The sequence below is a fragment of the Uloborus diversus genome, chromosome 10 (assembly GCF_026930045.1).
Source record: "Uloborus diversus isolate 005 chromosome 10, Udiv.v.3.1, whole genome shotgun sequence".
Taxonomy (NCBI): Eukaryota; Metazoa; Arthropoda; class Arachnida; order Araneae; family Uloboridae; genus Uloborus; species Uloborus diversus.
In genome coordinates, this window is record NC_072740.1 from 134,494,519 (window position 1) to 134,514,874 (window position 20,356).

At 37.6% G+C, this 20,356-nt stretch overlaps 1 protein-coding gene across 1 annotated transcript in view; it reads right to left on the reverse strand.

Moving 5' to 3' along the window:
• LOC129231190 (E3 ubiquitin-protein ligase HERC2-like) overlaps positions 1-20,356 on the reverse strand; it is a 323,605-nt gene that overhangs the window by 18,555 nt on the left and 284,694 nt on the right. The window contains exon 71 of the mRNA XM_054865437.1: positions 3,926-4,120. Coding sequence (XP_054721412.1) covers positions 3,926-4,120 — 195 coding nt within the window. The remainder of the gene's footprint in view (positions 1-3,925; positions 4,121-20,356) is intronic.

A 20,356-nucleotide genomic window follows, 5' to 3' on the forward strand; every position in this document is an offset into this window, starting at 1 on the left:
TTCCAGTCGGACATTTTCTAAAGTTAAGTTTTTCATCCTATTCCTATATCAGCTAGTTTGCTGAAAAGAGCAACATGCAGTACCTTATCAAAAGCTTTATGAAAATCAATATAAACAACATCCACACACTTTTTGTTATCGAAGGCCAAAGTAACCTTGTCATAGAAATGCAATAAATTAGTAGCACAAGATTTACCTTTCCTGAAACCAAACTGCAAACTAGCTAACAGACTATTAGTCTCAAAGAAGTTCATTATCTTAATTTTGATCTAAGTTTCAAAAATCTTACAAACCACTGAAGTCAAGACTTACAGGTGAAAAATTCACTGCATTACCTTTAGACCCTTTCTTGAAAAGTGGCATTATGTCAGCCAGCTTCCAGTCCCTTAGATCATCACTTGCGGTTTGAATGTTACTGCCATCTAAATTTCTGACCTCCGTGAATTGAACTACATCCCAATAGTTTTCTCCTTTCCAACGGATAAGGCAATGGTCCGCCATTTTAAAGTTTCAAGCACTACGCTGGCCCTCATCTGGTTCCTTCTGATTGACGATCGCACAATGTCTGTGCCACCTAGACATTGCATGCGGAAAATGGACGAGGGCAAAAAGGAGAAGCAGATACGCCGCATGTGCGAAGAGATAAAATATTGCTTGCAAAAAGGCATGTCAGGATTTTCAATTTTTATTTTCTAATCAATGACAGAAAAAGCATGATTTCTCACACACAACAGGGGTGCCTACTAGGGGGAATATGGCGCAACTCTTTGTTGTGCCACCAAAATTTCTGGGGGGGGGGGGACTTTTACATTTTATTTATTTATTTATTTTAGTTTTTTTATTGATTTATTTTGAATTTAAATTATATATTTCATTTCATTTTATTCTGTTTATATTTTATTTCATTTACTTATTTAGTTTTTGTATGTTTGTACATTTGTTATTGGCATAGCACAAAATTATTCTTTTAAATATTAATAATTAAAAATAAATTAATTATTTAAATCATTAATAAAAAATATTTTTTGAAATAAATAAAAAATAAAAGTAGAGCTAAAAACCAAAAAAAAGGGAAAGACGGCTGAATTTTTTTTTTTTTTTTTTTTTGTTTGCACCATGGGGGGATGGGTACCCCTGAAACATCTTCAATTAATTTCAATGTTTAGAATTTTTATGATTATTATGAATAGTTTAAACATTTATTATAAGTAACTATTTTTATATTTTTATGAGTATCTTTTTATTAATTATTTACATTTGATATATTTTATGAACTATATGACAAAATGCATACAATCCTCATCCCTCGTACTAAAAAATATGACACCTTTAGAAATAATCTATTGTTAAAATTATTTACTAAATGAAATACTTTAATTGAGAAATTTCTTTACAAACCTTTCCAAACTAGAAGTTTTGTTTAAACACTAATGAAAGCTTGTAAACAAAATGAACAAATTCACAATTTTTTTACAAAATTTTACTATAAGAGAAATTTCTTGATCAAATTCTACAGAATTTTTTAGAATTAATTATCTATAGAAACCTCGTTTTAGTTCTATAAAATTTGCTACAGAATTCTATAGAAGTAAATATTTATAGAAATTTCATGGTTGAATTCTATAGCAGTTTCTGTAGAATTTTATAAGAGAAATTTTCTATTGAACCTTCATCTCAAGTTCTATATGGAAATCTATAGAATTATATCGAAATACTTTCTATAAAAACTTTCTTATAGACTTCTATATAATTTTCTATGGAATTCTATAAGGCTATTCAACCATTCTATTCAACCATTTTTGTAAGGGCTGGCACTGTCCCTGAGTTATGAATAACCTTAAAAATATTTAAAATAACATCCACTAATTCCTCTGCACATTGAACTTAAATTTTGGATAAATATTATCTGGTCCCGGAGCTTTAGTTTTTCTAATTTTTTTTTTCAAATGAAATAGAACCTCTTCCCTGGAAAACACAAAATCCTCAAGCTGTATACTAGCTTGTTTCTTGTTAGTGTCAACTGTTGAGATACAGTTATCGTTAAACACACTGTAAAAAAAGTTATTTAGAACATCTGCAATGTCCCTATTGTTTTGAATTAAATTTCCATGCTCATCAACCAACGGCCCAATTTGACAATTTCGAGCTATCCCAGAATTAGCGTAAGCAAAAAACCTTTTAGGATTTCTGTCAATATTATCTGCTAGCCTTTGCTCCAATTCCCTTTTCTGAATCTGTACCAAATACTTAAAAATTACACCTTGCCTTACAATACTTGAGCCCATCAGCACTCCAACCAATTTCTTTAAACTGAGGAAACACAGCTTGCTAATAATTTTGTGAAATCTAAATTATGTGTTTAGTTAAAGGTATTGAAATAAATAGCTAGTTTGCATATATTTTTCAAAGATTTTTATAGACTAAAGCAGCTTTTTTCCCAGTTTTAGATAAATAATATGAAAAATGTGCATTTGCACTATGTATATTATTGAGACATTCTTTGGAAAGGAAAAGTTTCAGCTCCAGTTAAAGATTCAAAAAAATTGCACACATACACCAGGGTGCATGAGGCTTATTATACCCTGAAACTGAACTCAGAAGAAAATTCTGGCCATGCTAATGCTGGCATAAACACATTGATGAGTTAAAATAGAAAGGATCTTTTTTTTTGAAGAGAACAAGTAAAATGCAACAGTTTGTCTACCTTTTTTGGGGAGGGGGAGGGAGTGCCTGTTTCCTCAGTCACCTGTTGGTTACACCTAAAATTGTTTTTAAATTTTTATGCAATACTATCAAACCTTGTTGATTTGAAATCACTTGATGTGAAATAGCACTGAACATGAAATGCTTGTTTAGTCCTTTGAGTAAACGATCACTAAAGAGGGTATTCCAGTCCAGAAATTAAAAAAAAAAAAAAAAAAATCTTTTCATATTTTCAAAGTTTAGACCTTTAAGATTAAGCCTCTAAGAGGATTCACGGAAATTTGAATTACTTTCAGAGTTATAGTTAATTTTGTTACGATAAAGAAAAAGCCAGCAAACGAGATCAACATCGTGACAAACACTCCGAGGTACAATCTTCCGAAGCTTCTAAAGAGGTAGAACTGCTCTTATGGCTGAAAAATATGCAAAAAATGTAGCTTTTGAAGTATAAGAAGAAGCAATGTATAAAGCAGGGATAGCTGTTCAAAAAATATAAGTATAGCATACCATTAAACTCCTCAGACTGCCCAAAATGTGACTGCAAACTTTACACACGTTTTTCTAGAAACTACTTTTTTCAATACAGTTGACAAGATATCTCAAGTTCTAATTCACCGATTTGTTCGTCTCCACATAGAGGTTTCTGTATTTTTGTTCTTTTACTATTTTTAAGAAATTACTAAAGTTGAAAAAAGGAGCCTAAAATGACTTTTTTTTTCAAAAAGATGTCATTTTACATGTCTTTTTTTCTTCCCAATCGGCTAGTTCATACAATTCTACATCCTTGTTTAATAAGAATCAACCTTAATTTCATGTTTCAGATTACCAGGCGGTTTGGAATCTTGTCAACCAGTAGACACCTTTTTTTTCTGAGCCACATGTTGCCTGCCTCTACTGATTTTAATTTTGAATTCCCCTCCCCCCCCCCACTTTTTTACATTTTTATACTTCTCAAATATCAATAAAAACTGATGAAAAATTGATAGAAAAAATGGTTACAGGTTTTTTTTTTTAAATTACACCCGCAAAATTGCCTTAAAATAGAGCCTCTAGACTAGAATACCCCCTTATAATTTATTGGGTAAGATGAAATGTGGTTAACATGAACTAACCATGGTAATCTGAGTTTCACGTTGATGAGGTTCGATCACCAGTACAAAAAGCATCATTATAAAAAATTAAGAGGCAAAGTATATATACAAGGAACAAAAATGTATTATACCTAGAAATCGGAACATATCCATATGAAGAGTAGATTTGGCTGTTGGATTGAGCAGAAAGCAATCCTTACTAGTACCAGCATCATCACGCCCATTTGGTGTTTGCATGAGAAGTGGAAGAGATCCGTTCTGAAGTTCATCGCACATTTCAGCAATTGATTCACTATAACCTCCACCACAGTCATCAACAGATTCACCTTAATAACCCATATTTTAAAATTAAAACAAATTTAAACAGAGCAACAAAATTATGGAGTGTAAAAATTACTTTAAAGTTAAAAACAATTTTGTGAAAATCAGCACAATTAGGACATGAATTAGGAGTGTTGCTAAATTATGTTGCAAATGTAAAGTTCTTATACAGAAAATGCACAAGACAATCTTAAAAAATTGATTATATTTTTATGCTTTTACCTAATTCAAACTTCCGCTCTTTATTACAATACAAATACAAATGTGACGACCAGCAATAGGCTCTGGGCGGAGCTAGGCTGGTCCTAGTCAATTAATTAGTCCCTTTCGTAAATATTTTCTTTTTAGTTTTAAAGGATTCTAAGTTCACTAGTCTTTTTTTAATCACTTGAAATAGTACTTATATTAAAAATAATGGAAGCATTATAATTTTTGCAATTAACTTTGTCATAAAGAACTTTTGAGAAAAGGAGACTGTAAAACTCCCCGAAAAACATTTCGCAATTACAAGTGTTGCAAATGATTTTTAAATATTAAAATAAATTACAAAAATAAACTTCCTCTTGAAAGAAAAAATATAACTTCGATTTGAAATGAAATGATTTTTGCCATTTCTTGTTTTTTTTTCAATTTAATTTCATAATACCATATTTACCTGCATATAATCCACGGATTATCTGCTAAAAAAGACGAAGTTTATGAGGTGCGGATTATCTGTGATTTTTTTTCCCTTCTCAACACCAACGCATTGAACCTCAATACTTTTACAGTAGGATTCACCGATCGAGATCTAGACCGTATGCCGACTGAATGTTGTTTATTTTACGAAGCATGCATGTTCTTCGCTGCCTGCCGGTATGTTGGTTATTTTACGTTGCTTGAATGTTCCTCTTGGCGATTCAGGTCATGGAAAATAAGCAACATTACAGTGAAATAGGTAGCCATTTGCACAAGATTAGACAGTTTGCTCCTTTGTCTTGACCCTTTGTTTTTCAAGTAATTAGCTTACTAAAATCAAGATTTCAAGAAGAAATCATTAAATTTTAGATTATATTTCAGATTAATTTTGATTATGCCTTCAAAGTACTGTAACGGATTCGGTGCGACTTCCACTTTCTTGAAATGAAGACACAGTTCTTGATAAAAACACAGGAAATTTATTTACACTATGTACAGGAAAGATCTTCAACAACTGCTAAATTATTCATCAGCAATTAAGCAATTATCACACAACACCGTAAACTCAACGTTTACACACGTATTTACTTCCAAATACGAAAACAACACAGCGAAATGCCTCGCTATAAACAGAGCAAAAATGCACTCAGTTCGAAAATCTCAATCGAAACTAAACTGTTTATCCATCGCTAACGGCTTTTATACACCGAAAAGAATTTTCCACAACATTCTTACCTCTTCGCGAAATGCGTAGACCGTTATCAACGAAAAGAAAGAAAATAGGGGTCGTATACTTTAGCCGAATGAAAAAGGGGTTGTATATTCATTACGGGAAACTATTTACAGGTTACGTTCCTACAATAATTACTATTTACAGAACTTGTAACATTGCCCCCTTCCTAAGGACTGCACGTCCCGGGCAGTACAATCCCCAGAAAGGGTGCCAAACTTCTATCACAAGTTTACAAATATACACATTAATTAATAACTAACAGATACAGAAAACACAATAATAACAAGAAATATTACTAAACATTAAAAGCAAAAATTATCTACAACTTTTATGTTATCAACCATGGTTGTTTACGTAATACTCATGAACTATGGCCATAGTATGGGGCTAACCGATCATAATGTACAACCCTAGGTTTTGCATTTGGTGATTTTTGGATCCTCACTACGACGTCATTTAGTCGGTTAACGACTTTGTAGGGTCCATCCCAATGCGACTGCAATTTGGGTGAAAGACCTTTCCGTCGGATGGGATTCCATAACCAAACCTTGTCGCCTTCGTTGAATTCATGTCTAGTAGACCTTGTGTCGTATCGGGTCTTCATCTTCTCCGCCGCGATGTTGATTCGATCTCGTGCGAAGTTATGAACGTCTTCCAACCGGGCCTGGAGATCCTGGATGTACTCCTCAGGCGATGCAGGCGCATCCGGAGGACGACCGAAGACGAGATCACAAGGTAGCCGAAGCTCTCGTCCGAAGAGCATCTGAGATGGGGCAAATCCGGTAGTCTCGTGGACAGCACTGCGGTAGGCCAGCAGGAACAAAGGTAGCTTCTTGTCCCAATCCTGTTGATTTCTGGATACCATAAGCGAGAGATTATTCAGGATTGTGCAGTTAAATCTCTCCACCATGCCGTCCGATTGTGGGTGTAGTGGTGTTGTCCTAGTTTTCTCAATTTCGAGAATTTGACATAGGTCCTTAAACACAGCAGAGATGAAATTCCTCCCTTGATCGGAATGAATCTGCAAAGGTGTTCCATATCTCGAGATCCAATGTTGGACTAGAGTCTCTGCTACGGTGGTAGCCTCTTGATCTGGAATGGGATATGCTTCCGGCCATTTGGTGAAGTAGTCGATGGAAACAAGAATGTATTTGTTCCCATCAGCAGTTCTTGGTAGAGGACCCAGGATGTCGATCCCAATTCGTTCGAAAGGAGCTCCAACGTTGTACAGATGTAGCTTCCCTCTGCTTCTCTTCTTCGGTCCTTTACGAGCAGCACAGGCGTCACAAGAATGGCACCACTTCTCCACGTCATCCTTCGCCTTGCTCCAGAAGAAGCGCTCCCGAACTTTATTGAGAGTTTTCAAGACACCAAAATGTCCTCCAGTCGCACTACTATGTATTTCTTTCAAAACATCTGAAATCCTTGATCGGGGAAGTAGTAACTGCCACCTAGATGTTTTACCGTCGTCAGATTCCCATTTCCGGTGTAACACGCCGTTCCGTAAATGGAGTGAGTTCCATAAAGCCCAGTATCTTTTTGTTGCAGGACTGAAGATGGAAACGTCCTGCCAGCTAGGGCGTCGACTGTCACTTTCCATGAACTCTAAAATTGGTTTTATGTCGGGGTCTTCAAGTTGATCTTTTCGAACTTGGTCATCACTCCATGGATCAGGTTCTGATGATGTTGGAGTCACTGTCACCTGATAGGCGGTAGGGCTAGTCGTTCCATACTGCTTCTCGATTCGGGAACAATAGTGGCAGTTCTCAGGACAGGGTCTCCTTGATAAAGCGTCAGCATTACCGTGAGATAACCCTTTTCGATGCTTGATCTCCATGTCATATTCCTGGAGCCGCTGTATCCATCTGGCTATCTGGCCTTCCGGATTTTTGAAGTTCAAAAGCCAAGTTAATGAGGCATGATCTGTCCGAAGCAGAAATTTTCGGCCGTAGAGGTAATGATGGAAGTGTTCTACAGCTTTCACTATGGCCAGTAACTCCTTTCTGGTGACGCAGTAATTTCGCTCCGACTTTGATAAGCATTTGCTCCAGTAAGCGATGACATGTTCATTTCCGTCAATTTCTTGGGATAAAACAGCTCCGATGCCCTCGTTGCTCGCATCAGTGTCTAGGATGAAGGATTTTTCAGGCTGAGGATAGGCGAGGATAGGCGTTGATGTTAAAGCCTCCTTCAGTCGTAGAAATGCATCTTCGCATTCTTTGGACCATTCAAACTTTTGCTTGCTCTCCGTCAGCTTATGCAAAGGTCGTGCAATGTTGGAAAAACCCTTCACAAACTTCCTGTAGTACGTGCAGAGCCCCAGGAAACTTCGCAGCTGATGGATGTTTTCGGGACGACTCCAACTCTTGACAGCAGACACCTTTTCTGGATCGGTTTGTACACCTTCAGAAGAGATGATGTGACCAAGGTAGTTCACTTCCCGGCGGAACAAATTACATTTGGACGGGCTTAACTTCAGATTGGCTTCCTTAAGCTTTTGCAGCACCTTCCTAAGATTTGCCAGATGTTCTTCGAAGCTGCGTCCCACGATGATGATATTGTCTAAGTAGACCAGACAGGATTCGTAAGAGAGTCCTCTTAACACTGTCTCCATAAGACGCTCGAACGTAGCTGGTGCATTGCAGAGGCCGAAGGGCATCACTTTGAACTGCCATAAGCCTTGTCCAGTTGTAAACGCTGTCTTCTCTCGGTCATCAGGGTGTATCTCAACCTGCCAGTAGCCGCTCTTCAAGTCCAGGGTCGAAAACCACTTGTGTCCGGAAAGAGTGTCCAAGGTGTCGTCTATCCGTGGAAGAGGGTAACTGTCTTTCTTGGTGATTTCATTCAGTCGTCGGTAATCGACACAAAATCTGGTGGAGCCATCTTTCTTTCGGACCAAGACGATGGGAGAGGCCCAAGGACTGGATGAGGGTTCGATTACATCATTCTCCTTCATCTCTTTCAGAAGGGTTTCAACCTCTTCCTTCTTAGCGAATGGTAGTCGTCTTAGATGCTGTTTAATAGGGGGGTGTTCTCCAGTGTAAATCCTATGCTGCGTTAAATTCGTACGGCCAACATCCTCCGATGTAGATGAAAACAGATGCTTGAAGTCATCCACCAATTGTTCCGCAGCAGTTCTTTGATCCTTCGATAAGGGTGCACTCCCAATTAACTTCGATGTCAAGGACTCAGAAGACACAGTCTCGGGGGAATTGATTCTTCTAATGATGCAGTTTACGGGAGTACAAGTTGCTAACACTTCGCCTTTCCGGATATTCCTTGGCCTTTCACTCACGTTGGCGACTCTCACAGGAATTACATCCTTAGAAAGGTCCACAAGCGTAGATGCTACTAGTACTCCTTTTAGGCTATTGCTTAGGTTAGGGTATTCAATGAGTCCAAATCGAAAACTATTGCTTTCTTCAAGGGAGCCAGGTATTAATGATTCTGACCTTGAGGGAATCGATAAATCTGTTTGAGCTATTATTTGATGAGCGGATTTTACATCACTCTCTGCAGGGAAAACGGCTATGTCTTCTCTCATCGAGTGCAGCTCATTAGTCTTGAAGTCAAGAGTGAAGTCATATTTCTTCAAAAAGTCCAATCCGAGAATGAAGGGGTCCGTGATATTAGCGACGAATGCCGTATGATGGTAGGTGGCATTCCCAAACACTATTTCCAAGTCCACTTTACCGTCAATCTCAATTTTGTCACCTGTCACAGTCTGGAGACTTACGCGTGGCGATGTCCACAGCAGTTTCAATCCAAATTCACGAGCCACATCTGTCCTAAGGATTGTCACATTGGCTCCAGTGTCAACAATCAGTCTGCAGGGGTTCCCATTTACATGTGCGTAAATGAAAAGTCCATCACTGCCACTACTAGAAGAGGAAATCTGCAGAGCTTTAGTGGTGGTGATTTCCTTCCCTCGCGTAGCTTGGCGAGCCCCAGGTAGCATTAACTCATCGGATTTTGCTCGGTCGATCATCGACTCCTCCTAAACTCATCGCGTATTGCACGCTGATATCGTTGCGATCAGAATCCGAGAACGGTTTTCGATGAGCTGTTTTTTATCGGAAAACTATATCGTTACGATCAAATTTTCCGATGAAAATTTGCCGAGCTGCATTTCATCGGAAAAAGAGATCGTAACGATCAAATTTTCCGATGAAAATTTGTCGAGCTGCATTTCATCGGAAAAAGAGATCGTAACGATCAAATTTTCCGATGAAAATTTGCGGAGCTGCATTTTATCGGAAAAAGAGATCGTAACGATCAAATTTACCGATGAAAATTTTCCGAGCGAAATTTCATCGAAAAACGAAATCGTAACAATCAAATTTTCCGATGAAAATTTGCTGAGCTAAATTTCATCGGAAAAAGAGATCAACGATCAAATTTTCCGATGAAAATTTGCCGAGTTACATTTCATCTTAAAAAAAGTAGGTCGTTTAAATTTTCCGATAAAAATTATCCCAATCTAAAATTTTTGGAAATCTCCCAACTGTTAAAATAGGATAAGTTTTATTATTTGAATATCCGACTATTTATCAAACGTAAGGCTATACGGATCAACATTTAGGGTTGAGAATCGGAGGAAAAATGACTGAGACTTTGACTCCGAATCCGACTCCTGGATTTTGGAAGGGTTTACTCCAATTTGCTGCAAAATCAGTTCAACTTTAACTCCACGGTTCCAACGCCGATTACCTCACTGGAATTGCGAACAAAATGAGACTCCGGCTCTTGAATGATTTCTCTCTATCTCCAAAACAATTCCACTCCGTTCAGTTTGACTCCCAAAATTACCAACTCCGACTCGGTTTGCGGACAAAATGATCGACTCCGACTCTTCACTAGCTGGCGCCGTAAGTATATTCCTTGAATAAAATTCTCACTTTCCGTTCAGAAATCTGTCATAGCCTTGCCACCCGATAGATGGCGCCACAAATGATTTTCGATTTAATACATTATTTTCCACCTTGGAGAGAGCATAACTTGTGTAGTGGTTAGCATATGAATCTCGTATTCCAGAGGTCTAGGGTTCGATTCCCGGCTAGAGCGACTAAGATTGAACTTACGTTAAATTAGAAATTCATTAAACACGTTATTAAAAAAATAATATATATTAAGTAATTGTTCCAAATGACGTCATCCGAAAATACCCCCCTGAAAGTTTTCTTCCCACTTTTTTTTTTTCCTACTGCTTGTCCCTATATCGTAGTTGTTACTACTTCGCATCGTATTTTCATCCTAAATTCATCGCCTCGGAACGACACTGCTCGTATATTGCTCCAAATTTCATCGTATTTTCATCCAAAATTCATCACCTCGGAACAGCACTGCTCGTATATTGCTCCAAATCTCATCCTATTTTCATCCAAAATTCATCGCCTCTGAACAGCACTGCTCCTATATTTCTCCAAATCTCATCGGTATAGGGAGCAAAATTCATCGGATTCCGATGATCGGATTCTACTATTGCCGATGAGACATATTGGAGCAATTTCCGATGAAAACTCATCGGAATCCGATGATCGGCCGATCATCGGCCGATCATCGACCGATCAAAGTTTGATCGGATTTCGATGAACGGCCGATCATCGGCCGATGTGTTGATGCTACTCGGGGCCGGACAACTCCTTCGCAGGTGTCCTTCACTACCGCATTTCCAGCACTTCTGCTCTTGTTTCTTTTGGGCTGTTATGCAGCTCAACTGTCTTGTCAAGTCACCGAGTTGTCTCTCAAGTTCAGCGAGGTGGGACGACCTGGAATCAGACTCATCAGCTTCCAGAGTTCGGATGGGATGGCGATTCACACGGGTTGCTTGCTGGGCGGCCTCGTATCTCATCGCATACACAACAGCAGAACTCAGGTCTTTGACATCCGCCATCCGTAGAGCTTTCTGGATTTCCGGATCTCGAACCCCGTCGATGTAGTAGTTGAGTGCCAGGTTGTCTCGAACATCCGCAGGACAGTCGCAAAAAGCAAGATGAGACAGTCTCTCGACGTCCGCCGCTAGCTCTTGCAGGGTTTCCCCGGTTTTCTGGAAACGGGACTTCAACTGGAGTCGGCTGAAATCTTTCTGGCACTTCTCACCGAAGCGAAGCTCCAACGCAGATGTGAGGGTGGCGAAATCCAGGCGCTGGCTGTCCGGAAGGGTCTGAAGAATGTCCGCTGCGTCACCTCTCAGGGATGCTGCAAGATGGCAGGCCTTGGTAGCAGAGTCCCATCCGTTCGCTTCCGCCACTATCATGAATTGGGTTTTGTATGTTAGCATAAAATATTATTTTATTTTATTTAGTTTTTATTCTCGGTCCACAGCCGATAATTTAAAGAAAATAATTTAAAGTTAAGTGTACCTACTTTAAGCCCAGTCTGGTAAAAGTAGAACCTGTCAACTAGTTGGTGCTAACACTTCAATCGACGATTCCCCCACGCCATAATTAATGGCGACTGTTTACTGAAACCATCGGAGATTGCATGTCTCGATGTGTCGATTCAGAAAAGTTGAGTTGTCACCTGATCGACTCGAATTAATTCCACTTGTTGACCGCACGTGCTATGGAGAGGAGTACGAATATTCGCGGTAGTGGAATATGCAAATGAGTGATGGTCGAAGTAGAAGTTAGTGTGGTGACGTCATCGAGGCATGGAATCTCATTGGTTGATAAAACATATATATTGTGGCTAGTGGCAGCGATCACTCTCTCGTTTTTCTTCTTTCAACGATCCCCAGTGGTTGGTTCTGATCGTGAAGCCTAGTCCGGCTCACGTGTGGGGGGTTTTTTCCCCGCGATGCTAGCGGGGGTTTTTGTGGTATGTGATGTTTAATCTTCCAAGTCCTGGAATTAGTGAGTCCAGGTGAAGAACCTGTTGTGTTGTGTCCGGCCAATTAAAATGTCGGGGATGTGAGTTCCACGTGTCTACCTGTGATGTTTACCGATCTACGTATTGTGTAATGTTGCCTGTTCAGTCCGGACATTCCTGAAGTGTGATTCGGCGGACCTTTTTTTGCGTTTTCTACCTGATCCTTTGGAGTGGCAAGTGACTGCATCGACATCTTGGTGACATTTTTCTTTATATTCTGGAACCACTTTTGTTATGATATTTTGGGGGTGTATTTTATGGGGATGTTATTCTAGTCATATTTAATAAATGTATTTTTCTGAAACATGTTTTTTTGCTTGTCTCCAACTTGACATTACACGGCCAGTTAATGTTGGCTTAGTTTAAATATCTTAACTTCTGGATTTTAAACTTAACTTTAATTTATGCCAACAAAGTGGTAGCAGAGCTCGGTCGAATGTCATTTTGGTTGGAGACAAATTTGCAAAAGTTTTCAGAATAATGGAAAGGGACTATCGAAACATTAAGAAACTTAACTCCTGCAATTGGGCAACATGGTCGAAAAATATGAAAATGGTACTGATAGAAAGAGATTTATGGGAATTAACCCAAACAAAATTAGAAGAAGGTATTTCGGCAGAAATAAAGAAACGGAGGGGCCAAGCAGTGGCGATTATTTACCTCAACATAGAGGATGAGTTAAAACAACTAATAGATGATTTAGACGATCCATATGCTGTATGGACGTCATTGAAATTGAATTTTGAACCTCCGTCTTTAGCCCGTGTTGCCGGATTGTGGGAGGAGTTTTTTTCTAGCAGAATTAATGAAAAAGAAACTATTGGAATGTTCGCGGCTCGATTGAAGTGTTTGCTCCGACAGTTGGAGGAGAATGGCTATAAAATGGATGAGAAATTAAAGGGATTTCAACTAATACGTAGTTTAGATCAAAATTTTAGGGGAATAGTACAAAATATTTATAGATGGGATGAAAGTAAATTTAACTTTTCAAATGTTTTGGATGAACTTTTAGCAGAAGAGGGGAGATTAAAATTTTTAGGAAATGAAAATTTTGGAAATAGTAGTTCAAGTGTTAATGCTTTTTCAGTTCAGAATAAACACCAGACTGGGCGGAAAGTTGAAAATGTAAATAAATTTGAAACGAGAGTTTGCTTCACATGTGGGAAAAAGGGGCATATTTCGGCTCGGTGTTGGAGCAGAAAACCAACTAATCAAAATAAAGGTAATCGTAATTTTGTCAAACAAAGTAATCCCCCTAAGGCTGGAATGTTTTGCACCATCAGTAAAATATCAGGAGTGCAGGCCAACAACACAAATTTGAAGGAGGAAATACCAGTATTTTTACTGGATACAGGTGCCACGGCACATTTCTGTAAAGATAGGGACTTGTTTTGTGAATTGAGGCCTGTTAAAAATACAAAAATGGAAGAAGCTGTGGGCAATGTAAATAGTCAAGTCGAGGGGGTAGGGAAAATTGTTTTCGAAATTAAAACAGATGGTAAACTAGTAACCATCACATTGAATGAGGTCTATTATGCTCCAACACTTAGACGAAATTTGCTTTCCGGATCCAGGATAGACAGTCTTGGTTTTTCATTAAGGTGGTATCCTGGTAAAATATGTATTTTTAATAATGATGGTATCAAACTTTTTTCTGCATTTTTAATTGATAAATTGTATTTTGTAAAACCCACTTCATTTTTAAGTAATCAAAGTAGTGACTCACCAGCAAATGTAAATGTAACTGAGGTCAAAGGATTAGACCTGGAGTTGTGGCATGAACGGTTTTGCCATATTAATTATGACAGTATCTTGGAAACTGAAAAGAAGAACTGTGTCAAAGGACTTAATATAAAAAGTAGAAACCGGCCAGATTGTGAGCCTTGTATTATTGCAAAGAAAAGAAGGTGTTCATTTAAGCCCACTCCAGGGATAAGGTCTAAAAGACAACTTGAGCTTCTTTTCATGGATCTAGCAGGGCCATTTCCGGTGGAGTCACTAGGGGGGAAAAGATATATTTTTTCCATAATTGATGATTTCTCAAGGAAGTCCACTATTTACTTTCTAAAGTCAAAAGATGAAGCTTTTGGATATTTCCTTAGATACCAGAGGCATGTAGAGAGAGCCCTCAACAAGAAAATTTTGGCCATAAGGTCTGATAATGGGAGGGAATTCACAAATTCTAATTTTGAGACCCACTTAATTAAAGAAGGCATCAGCATAGAAAGAACCAACCCTTATACTCCCGAACAGAACGGGGTAGTAGAAAGATACAATTTGACATTAATGAATGGGGTTAGGGCAATGCTGAAAGACTCTGGACTAAGGGAAGAATTTTGGGCGGAAGCCGCCTTATGCTTTAATTATGTTAGGAATAGAACAGTCCTAAAAGAAAGGGGGAAAACCCCATTTGAGCTGTTCTGGGGAAACAGGCCTTCAGTAAGGCATTTCCGGAGGTTTGGATGTATTGCCTACAGAGGCATGCAAAAACAAAACCTAAAGAAATTTGACTCGAGAAGTAAGAAAGGCATAATGGTGGGCTACGCAACCCAAGCAAAAGGGTACAGAATTTGGGACCCAGAGCTAAAGAAAATTTTTGAAACTATTAATGTGGTCTTCAGGGAAAATTTAATTTGGGGGAAATCAAACTTGAATGGGAATGTAGACAATGATGATGATTATTCTTTTATTAAACCTATTAGTGAAGTTCTCTTAGATAAAGAGATAGATGAAAGAAAGGCTCCCACCCCTTGTGAGGAAATTGAATGGGTGAGGGATGCAGTAAAAAGAAAGAAAGGGGACCGTACTGATATTTATTACTATGAAAAGGGAAATAAAACCAGGTTAAGGTCACCCAATGATGTAGAAAAATATTGTAAGAAGAATAACATTGTTTACAATCCTGAACTATTTGATTTCAAAAGTAAAAATGTACCTTATAATCCTTTGTTTGATATTTTTAATTCTCCTAAGGAACAAATGGAACCCGAGCCAGAGGCAAATTTGTCAGAAGTGCTAATTCCACAAAACTATAATCAATGCTTGAAAACCCCAGAAGTAAAACATTGGCAAGAAGCCATGTCAGAAGAAATGAAAGTGATTCAAGAAAGGGGGGTGTGGCAGTTAGTTCCCCAGCCAGTTGGTAAACCAGTACTTGGTAATAAGTGGGTCTATGACTTGAAGAGGAATGCTAAAGGGGAAATTGCCAGATTTAAAAGCAGATTGGTTGCGATGGGAAACAGGCAGGTGGCAGGTGAATCGTATTCTCAGGTTTTCTCCCCAGTTATCAATTTCTCCCTGATAAGAATGTTTTTCTCAATTCTGGTGATATTCCTGGGTTGGAGCCATTTTCAATTAGACGTAAAAAACGCATATCTTTATGCTGATTTGCATGAAGAAATCTATATGCGACAACCACAGGGTTTTGTAATCCCGGGAAAAGAAGACTGGGTATGCCGTCTAAAGAAATCGCTATATGGTCTCCATCAATCGGGGAGAAATTGGTACCTGGAAATTGATAGGGTTCTCCAAGGTCTAAATTTTTTGAAATTTAAATGTAGTAACTGTGTCTATACAAGAAACAGAAATGTGTTTTTATTGATGTATGTAGATGATATAATAATTTTTGGAAAAAATGAAATCATAATTCAGGAAACAATTCAGGATTTATCAAAACATTACGATATTAAAGAATTAGGGAGAACTAAAAAATTATTGGGGGTAGAATTTGAAGAAATAAATGGGGGAATTTTTATACACCAAAATTCTTATATTAAGACAGTTTGTGAAAATTTTGAAAAGTATCAATACCCATACTCGACCCTCCCAATAGCGAAAGGTACAATTTTGTCTTTAGGTGATTGTCCAAAAACGGACCAAGAAATAAAAGAAATGGAGAAAGTACCTTATCGCAATTTATTGGGATGTTTGTCCTATATAGCAGGGAAAACTAGACCGGATATTGCATATACAGTTAATTTATTATCTCAATTTCAAGCAAATCCGGGTAAAAGACATTGGCAGTGTTTATTAAGACTTTTAGGTTATTTAAAATATACAAATTATTATAAATTAAGTCTATCTGCAATAAATGAAATTAAAATCAATGGTTTTTCTGACTCAGACTATGCTGCAAATAGGGACGATAGGATTTCGATGGGGGGAATTATTATTTACATTGACAAAGTACCTATTATCTGGCGAACATTTAAACAAAAGTGTGTTTCATTGTCCACCATGGAAGCTGAGTATATATCTTTGACAGAAGCAGCAAAAGAGGTGGTGTGGTTAAAAAGAATTTTAGAAGAAACATCACATTTTGAAATAGCTGGATATAAATTTAACGGGTCTGTAATTAATTGTGACAATATAGCTGCAATAGAATTTTCAAATTCCCCTATAGAAAATTCCAGAACAAAGCATATTGATGTCAGATATCATTTTTTGAGAAACTTAGTAGAGGAAAATACATTTGAATTAAAATATGTGAAAAGCGCAGAAAATCCTGCGGATACGTTTACCAAGCCTCTGACTCGGGGTACATTGAAAAAAATGTGCAAACTCATTTTTGGTAATTATGAAAATGTAAAAGTTTAATATTCAAATGTGTAAATTTTTCAATGTTTCTCAAAAGTGTTTAAAAATTTTTTTTAATTGTTGTTTGAAATATGTCAGTTTTCATGTCGTTTTGAAGTGTATCGTGCTGTGTAACCGAGAAGGGGGGAATTTGTTAGCATAAAATATTATTTTATTTTATTTAGTTTTTATTCTCGGTCCACAGCCGATAATTTAAAGAAAATAATTTAAAGTTAAGTGTACCTACTTTAAGCCCAGTCTGGTAAAAGTAGAACCTGTCAACTAGTTGGTGCTAACACTTCAATCGACGATTCCCCCACGCCATAATTAATGGCGACTGTTTACTGAAACCATCGGAGATTGCATGTCTCGATGTGTCGATTCAGAAAAGTTGAGTTGTCACCTGATCGACTCGAATTAATTCCACTTGTTGACCGCACGTGCTATGGAGAGGAGTACGAATATTCGCGGTAGTGGAATATGCAAATGAGTGATGGTCGAAGTAGAAGTTAGTGTGGTGACGTCATCGAGGCATGGAATCTCATTGGTTGATAAAACATATATATTGTGGCTAGTGGCAGCGATCACTCTCTCGTTTTTCTTCTTTCAACGATCCCCAGTGGTTGGTTCTGATCGTGAAGCCTAGTCCGGCTCACGTGTGGGGGGTTTTTTCCCCGCGATGCTAGCGGGGGTTTTTGTGGTATGTGATGTTTAATCTTCCAAGTCCTGGAATTAGTGAGTCCAGGTGAAGAACCTGTTGTGTTGTGTCCGGCCAATTAAAATGTCGGGGATGTGAGTTCCACGTGTCTACCTGTGATGTTTACCGATCTACGTATTGTGTAATGTTGCCTGTTCAGTCCGGACATTCCTGAAGTGTGATTCGGCGGACCTTTTTTTGCGTTTTCTACCTGATCCTTTGGAGTGGCAAGTGACTGCATCGACATCTTGGTGACATTTTTCTTTATATTCTGGAACCACTTTTGTTATGATATTTTGGGGGTGTATTTTATGGGGATGTTATTCTAGTCATATTTAATAAATGTATTTTTCTGAAACATGTTTTTTTGCTTGTCTCCAACTTGACATTACACGGCCAGTTAATGTTGGCTTAGTTTAAATATCTTAACTTCTGGATTTTAAACTTAACTTTAATTTATGCCAACATTGTACACCTGCCACGAACTTTTCCCATCAAATGTGGCCAGTTTAATGGACGGTCGAGCAACAGATGTGGGAGCGCAAAACTGTACAGAGCTGCTTTCCGCGGTCGCCAATCTCCTTTCCATGTCTTTAATTTTCTCATCCACATGATTCTCAACTGTTGCGATACGGTTTTCTACTGTTTCAAATTTTTCATCAAAAGCATCAACTCGATGCTCTATCTCATTGAATTTATTTTCCATCACAGTCTTTACCGAAGTAAGGTCGTTTTTAATTTCCTCTTGGTTAGAAGCTAAATCCTTTTTCAGCACCATTAAATCACTTTTCCATTGTTCTTGATTAGCCGCCATATCACTCTTCACAGAGTTGATTGCATCAAGCAGTTGTTTTAATTGTTCATCCATTGCGCGAGTAATCACCATAAAATTAAAGTCCAAATTTAAAAAGTCTTTATGAAAAAATGTCCAAAGTCACACTTACTGCAAGAAAGTCCTGAAGTAGCCCCACGTTGGGCGCCAAATTGTAACGGATTCGGTGCGACTTCCACTTTCTTGAAATGAAGACACAGTTCTTGATAAAAACACAGGAAATTTATTTACACTATGTACAGGAAAGATCTTCAACAACTGCTAAATTATTCATCAGCAATTAAGCAATTATCACACAACACCGTAAACTCAACGTTTACACACGTATTTACTTCCAAATACGAAAACAACACAGCGAAATGCCTCGCTATAAACAGAGCAAAAATGCACTCAGTTCGAAAATCTCAATCGAAACTAAACTGTTTATCCATCGCTAACGGCTTTTATACACCGAAAAGAATTTTCCACAACATTCTTACCTCTTCGCGAAATGCGTAGACCGTTATCAACGAAAAGAAAGAAAATAGGGGTCGTATACTTTAGCCGAATGAAAAAGGGGTTGTATATTCATTACGGGAAACTATTTACAGGTTACGTTCCTACAATAATTACTATTTACAGAATTTGTAACAGTACAGTAGAACCTCTCAATAAAGGACACTAAGGGGACCAGATATTTTGTCCCTTAAATAGAGGTGTCCCTTATTCGGAGGTGGATGAATTGATGCATGCTGTGTACTTAGTAGTATAACATCACAATAAACATTGACTTATGATTAAATACTGAAAATGTTTCATATATGCTAAACAAAATTTACAATTATTCAAATTTCTAAGTTTATATAATTTTATTAATTAAAATTTAATAAAAAATTTTGAATGACTAGTTTTGTGGCATACAGAAATAATTTTGAAGTGTAATTCATTACATATATTGCTTTATGTTATGTAATTAACTATGTAATACTATGTGAATTACAATTAATGTTCAAATTTAACGTTTTATCTTTACTAATAATAAAGCTGAAAGTCTCTCTGTCTGGATGTCCAGAGGATGTCTGGATCTCTGTGACGCGCATAGCACCTAGACCGTTCGGCCGATTTTCATGAAATTTGGCACAAAGTTAGTTTGTAGCATGAGGGTATGCACCTCGAAGCGATTTTTTGAAAATTCGATGTTGTTCTTTTTCTATTCCAATTTTAAGAACAAAATAATCATAAGATAGACGAGTGAATTACGAAATTATCATAACATGAAACTGTAACATGGGTACAAGTCAATTGGCAAGAAAATTCACCATACATTATTTAAATATACAGGCGAACCAAAAGACCTTTTAATTTCTCTATTACGGGCAAAGCCGTACCGGTACCACTAGTCGTATATAAAGCTAATTAGTTGCTTTGCACTCTCCGTCGGCCCTGAATAAGTTGTTGAGAAGGTAAATCATGCATGTTAATTTCAGCAAGTTTTTTTTTTAACAATATATTACTTGTTTCCTTCACAATATGTTTATTTCAAACTTACCTCAATTAGTTTTTAGAGGAAAAGTGAAACTTGAATTCCAGAAAAATTCACTATTTCTAATGCACTTATACATTATTTTGGCTTTGCAACTGTCCCTTAAACAGAGTGTCCCTTAATTAGAGGTAAATACATGGAAGTCCCTATTCAAAGGGACTGGGATCAGAAAAAATGTCCCTTAAATAGAGGTGTCCCTTAATGGAGGTTCTACTGTAATTACTTTTTCACGTTTTTAGTTTAGTTGCTCAAATGGTATGTTAAATTCAAACTTTATCTTTTTACATCGTATTATCCGCGGATTATACGCCACCGCGGATTATACGAAGCTTTT